The following is a 5,981-nucleotide window of genomic DNA, read 5'->3' as shown; positions in this document are numbered from 1 at the left end:
AACAGGTGATCTTAGACGATAACAGGTGATCTTAGACGATAACAGGTGATCTTAGACGATAACAGGTGATCTTAGACGATAACAGGTGATCTTAGACGATAACAGGTGATCTTAGGACGATAACAGGTGATCTTAGACGATAACAGGTGATCTTAGACGATAACAGGTGATCTTAGACGATAACAGGTGATCTTAGACGATAACAGGTGATCTTAGACGATAACAGGTGATCTTAGACGATAACAGGTGATCTTGAACGATAACGGTGATCTAGACGATAACAGGTGATCTTAGACGATAACAGTGATCTTAGACGATAACAGGTGATCTTAGACGATAACAGGTGATCTTAGACGATAACTGGTGATCTTAGACGATAACAGGTGATCTTAGACGATAACAGGTGATCTTAGACGATAACAGGTGATCTTAGACGATAACAAGTGATCTTAGACGATAACAGGTGATCTTAGACGATAACAGGTGATCTTAGACGATAACAAGTGATCTTAGACGATAACAGGTGATCTTAGACGATAACAGGTGATCTTAGACGATAACGGGTGATCTTAGACGATAACGGGTGATCTTATCCACTGATCTTGGCCAAGCTCAAGGTGTGCTCACTGTATACATTGTCACCTGAAGATTAACCCCCCCCCCCTCACCTAGGTTTTTTATACCACTAACATAATCCTGATATAACCAAACATAACGTAACCAAACCTAACGAAACCAAACCTAACGTAACCAAACCTAACCTAACCTAACCTAACCTAACGTAACCAAACCTAACGTAACCAAACCAAACCAAACCAAACCTAACCAAACCTAACCTAACCAAACCTAACCTAACCTAACCTAACCTAACCTAACCCCCTAGGCACTGTTAGGGTATTCAATCATCAGTTAAAATAAGCTAAGGTAAAGGTGGGGAGAGAAGGGTGTGGTGGTAAGGATGTGGCTAATCTTGAAATGATCCAGCCACACCTATAACCGTAGCAGGGATCTGTACCACCCGCTGGGCCACACCATACTGTACCGGGTCTTCACGCTCACTGAAATACACATCAAAACCCAGAGACGAGACCCAACACACTATAAATATATATATCTCTCTCTCTCTCTCTCTCTCTCTCTCTCTCTCTCTCTCTCTCTCTCTTCTATGTAAGGGTCTTAGGTCTTTCATTACTGACAACTTTAGGTAATAACGTGTCAGCCTCACATCAGTCTATTGAACTCCTATTCTATGACAGTTGCAGGTGATAATGACAGGTGTACATCACAGGTAGATTCAGGTACTAACACCAGCGTCTTGTTCTTCCCCCCCAGCGGTGAGTTCTACCTAGGGTACAGCCGGTCGTCGCTGGCAGGAGTGTCGTGGTACCACCTCCTACACCCTGAGAACATGAGGGAAGCGCAGACCAAACACCGCCTCAGTGAGTAACTTACTGTACTGTACCTGACTGACTGTACTGTACCTGACTGACTGTACTGTACCTTACTGACTGTACTGTACCTTACTGACTGTACTGTACCTTACTGACTGTACTGTACCTTACTGACTGTACTGTACCTTACTGACTGTACCTGACTAACTATACTGTACTGTATTACTTGATCTTACAATAATAGACTGTGTGTTAATGACAGTTAAGTGAGTGTAAGTTTTGTGTCCACAGTCACGACGAGTGAGCAGGACAGGTCGTGTATCCTGCTGGTGAGGCTACAGGCTGCAGGAGGCACGTGGCGTTGGGTCCACTGTGTCCTGCAGGTGAAGGACGCCACCGACTCTAGCCAGCAGGGGGCGCAGCACACCTCCACCACCACCACCACCACTACCAGCAGCAGTAACAACAGTAGCAGCAGCAGTAGCAACACCAGCAGCAGCACACAACAGCAGCAGCAGCCAGTGATCGTGGCCACTAACCAGGTGTTGGGAGAGAAGGAGGCAGCCGTCTTACGGGCCAACTCCTGGCTCTACCACTACTACACCATGCAGTCCAAACTACAGTATGGCCTCGCTTATGATGCCCATGCCCAGCGTGTGCACGCCTACTACCCCCAGGTCATGACCTACCAGGTACGTCACTATCTTACCCACGCCTACTACCCCCAGGTCATGACCTACCAGGTACGTCACTATCTTACCCACGCCTACTACCCCCAGGTCATGACCTACCAGGTACGTCACTATCTTACCCACGCCTACTACCCCCAGGTCATGACCTACCAGGTACGTCACTATCTTACCCACGCCTATTACCCCCAGGTCATGACCTACCAGGTACGTCACTATCTTACCCACGCCTACTACCCCCAGGTCATGACCTACCAGGTACGTCACCATCTTACCCACGCCTACTACCCCCAGGTCATGACCCACCAGGTACGTCACTATCTTACCCACGCCTACTATCCCCAGGTCATGACCTACCAGGTACGTCACTATCTTACCCACGCCTACTACCCCCAGGTCATGACCTACCAGGTACGTCACTATCTTACCCACGCCTACTACCCCCAGGTCATGACCTACCAGGTACGTCACTATCTTACCCACGCTTACTACCTCCAGGTCATGACCTACCAGGTACGTCACTATCTTACCCACGCTTACTACCTCCAGGTCATGACCTACCAGGTACGTCACCAAGTCACCTACCTCAGCTCAGTCATCAGGTCACCTCCCCACCTGTTTCTTGTCAGTGTTCTAGTTGGTACGTTATTAGCTTCCCTCCCTCCCCCCTCATGCACTGTCTTAACACCGAGACCTGTTGGTGTCCGGCCTTACTGCCCATAATGCCTCCTCAAGCGACTTAATGTATGTCAGGTTCCCCCTGGTTCATCACGCCCTCACCAGTGCCCCGTTGTGTTCAGTCCTAAACTCCAAGAGCGTGTATGGTTCTGGTCTCCCACACCAGAACTCCGCCAAAGTGCCTCACACAGTTAGCATTTGTCTTCATTATCTCGTACTGAGTCTTAACATGACCCCCACCATTAACATTCACTTTATTAGCTCACTGCCACGACCACAGTCCCCAGTAAGGTGTGTGAATCATAAACTTTCTTGCAACATATGACTCCCCATTAGCAACTACTGCAGGTGATAATAACAAGTGTTCTTCTGCCTGTGCCCACAGACTGACCCGGCGACCTCCTACATGGCGCCCACAGGCCTTAATGGTGCCCACGGCCACAGTCACACCCCCAGTACCCACACCCCGTACTCCCTGGCCACGCCCTCAGCCTACGCCCACCTGCAGCACTACCACCACCACTACTCGGTGCGTCTCCAACACGGTCTCGACTACTCCCGTGACCCCGCCTGGGGTTACTACGACACCGCCCACGCCTCCACGGACACCCACACGCCCCTCCATAACCACGCCACCACCCACACGCCCAGGTCCAGTAAAAAGTCTTCCTCTCCCAATTCTTCGCCGCGTAGGTCGCCGCTGACGCCGCTGTCAGCACACGGAGTGTGTGAGAGCGGCGGCGGAGTGGCAGTAGCGACGCCCGTGGCGGTGCGGGCGGCACCGGCAGTACACAAGGGCGCGGCGTCCCCGGAGCTGGAGCAACACTTGGAGGCGCCGTGGAAGGCGTCGCCTACACAGGAGGTGCCCGACTACCCCGAGTACTCCACCTACATCACCCCGCCCTACTCCGCCGCCACGCCCACCAAGCTTAACGTCTTCACCTTTGACCCCATAGACCCGCGGGAGGTGAACGTTGGGCGGGACCAGCGGGTGCCTTCACTTGAGGCTGGGGAGCTGCCCTCTTGGACCACAGACGCCCCTACCAAGATCAGCGCCTGGCTACCCACACTGGACGACACCACAGTGCCGCTCAGGCCGCTACACCCGGCGGCCCTCTGAGCCCCGCCCCGCCCCATGTGGCACTAACCCGTGATCCAGCAGCCGCTCCTCCACCTCACACCTCCTACACTACAGTCTGGACACAAGACGCGTGATGCCTCGAGTGTTGGCTCAGGAGTACACTGGTCCCACAGGTTAAGTTTGTCAACACCTTTATTCTCTCACTTCACCTTGGTCACCGGAGTTGTCTACAAGGTCTGTTATCAAGTGTAGAGAAGCTCCGGCTGTCACGAGATGATCCCTGTCTAGACCGAGCTCTACACACGGCCCATCATCTACTGTCCGTCACACTGTCCCCGGCGTCTCATCTAACTGTCATAACGAATTTAACGATGGTTGACCGGACTAATAACCCGGATGTAACTTTGTGTAAATACTGTGTAGCTTCTGCTGTGTGTGTCTTTGTGTCTGTGTACCTGTACTGTACGTCTTTGTGTCTGTGTGTCTGTGTACCTGTGTGTCTGTGTACCTGTACTGTGTGCCTGTAACCTTTGCGTAACCTCATTAAGTGATCCTATCATAGTGTAAGTGTTTACTGGTTAAAGTTGTGTGTGTGTGTGTGTGTGTGTGTGTGTGTGTGTGTACAAAAATGTGTATGTGAAGCCCGCCACCACACTAAGGGTAACAGCCTGTGTGTACCACCAGCTAACAGATCATGTGCGTCGCAGGGTTTACATGTGTACCATATATTAATGTGTATATATTGAGTTTATAACGAGTACCAGTGACGTCATATATAAGACTCGTGGTGCGGACGAGTCTTATTATTGTACTGTAACTCTTGTTGATCCCGGTGCTGCCAGATACACGATAATGATAAACCTCGCTACTTCACCACAACCAATCAATCATAAACTGTCGTCACACTAAAAAAAAAAAACTTTCTTTTATAAATTTCAAAACTTCTAACAACACTCATACCAAAAAAAAAAAAAATAACATATAAAACAAATAACAATACGAGTCAACCGAAAAAAAACTAAAACCAAACGATAAGAATTCCAATACCGATGATAGTTACTTCAAAAACCATAACAGAGAGAGTTGCCACTACACACCATCTGACACAGGACGTGGAGAAGCAGGCGTTGGTTACAATCTTCTGGCCGGTGTATAGTAAATAAGAACTGTGTATATATATAATAATAATAATAAACAATAAACCATTTTCTACGGTTCTTCCAAGATGAAAATTTTATATAAGAGTTTTTTTTTATTATAGATAGATATGATCTAGTGATGAGGGCACTTAGTGTCGACTGTCGTGCAATCTAGTTATACACATAGAGATTAGTTAACAAATGTCTGAGTAATACAAATAGAGTTTATATCTATACAATCTTGTTTTATTTATTTACTTTTTACCTTGTTTTTTCTTTCCTAACTCTTCCATAATATGTGTGTGTGTGTGTGTGTGTGTGTGTGTGTGTGTGTGTGTGTGTGCAGGATGTAAACAAAGAGAACAGGATGTAAACAAAGAGAACAGGATGTAAACAAGAGTGGAGATAAGAGAGAGAGAGACAGGTACGATAATGGAGGAATTCTCTCCCCCAAAACATGTAGCTCAGGTATACATGAACCTCAGGTATACACGAACCTCAGGTATACATGAACCTCAGGTATACATGAATCTCAGGTATACATGAACCTCGTGTATACATGAACCTCGGGTATATATGAACCTCGGGTATACATGAACCTCGTGTATACATGAACCTCAGGTATACATGAACCTCAGGTATACATAAACCTCAGGTATACATGAACCTCGGGTATACATGAACCTCGGATTTACATGAACCTCGTGTATACATGAACCTCAGGTATACATAAACCTCAGGTATACATGAACCTCAGGTATACATGAACCTCGGGTATACATGAACCTCAGGTATACATGAACCTCAGGTATACATGAACCTCAGGTATACATGAACCTCAGGTATACATGAACCTCAGGTATACATGAACCTCAGGTATATATGAACCTCAGGTATACATGAATCTCGGGTATACATGAACCTCAGGTATACATGAACCTCAGGTATACATGAACCTCAGGTATACATGAACCTCAGGTATACATAAACCTCAGGTATACAT

General features: G+C 47.7%; 1 protein-coding gene across 1 annotated transcript; it reads left to right on the top strand.

Moving 5' to 3' along the window:
- Window positions 1-1,219: 1,219 nt before the first annotated feature.
- LOC121860866 lies at window positions 1,220-5,214 on the top strand. Its single transcript, XM_042358229.1, has 3 exons — window positions 1,220-1,439; window positions 1,683-2,083; window positions 3,144-5,214. Exons 1-3 carry the CDS (start codon window positions 1,250-1,252, stop codon window positions 3,876-3,878), a joined length of 1,326 nt encoding a protein of 441 aa, XP_042214163.1. The 5' UTR covers window positions 1,220-1,249; the 3' UTR covers window positions 3,879-5,214.
- Window positions 5,215-5,981: the final 767 nt, after the last annotated feature.

Source organism: Homarus americanus, unplaced genomic scaffold (genome assembly GCF_018991925.1).
Source record: "Homarus americanus isolate GMGI-L3 unplaced genomic scaffold, GMGI_Hamer_2.0 scaffold29392, whole genome shotgun sequence".
NCBI lineage: Eukaryota > Metazoa > Arthropoda > Malacostraca > Decapoda > Nephropidae > Homarus > Homarus americanus.
Note: the sequence above shows the minus strand (reverse complement) of the source record. Positions and strands in the feature narration are given on the sequence as shown.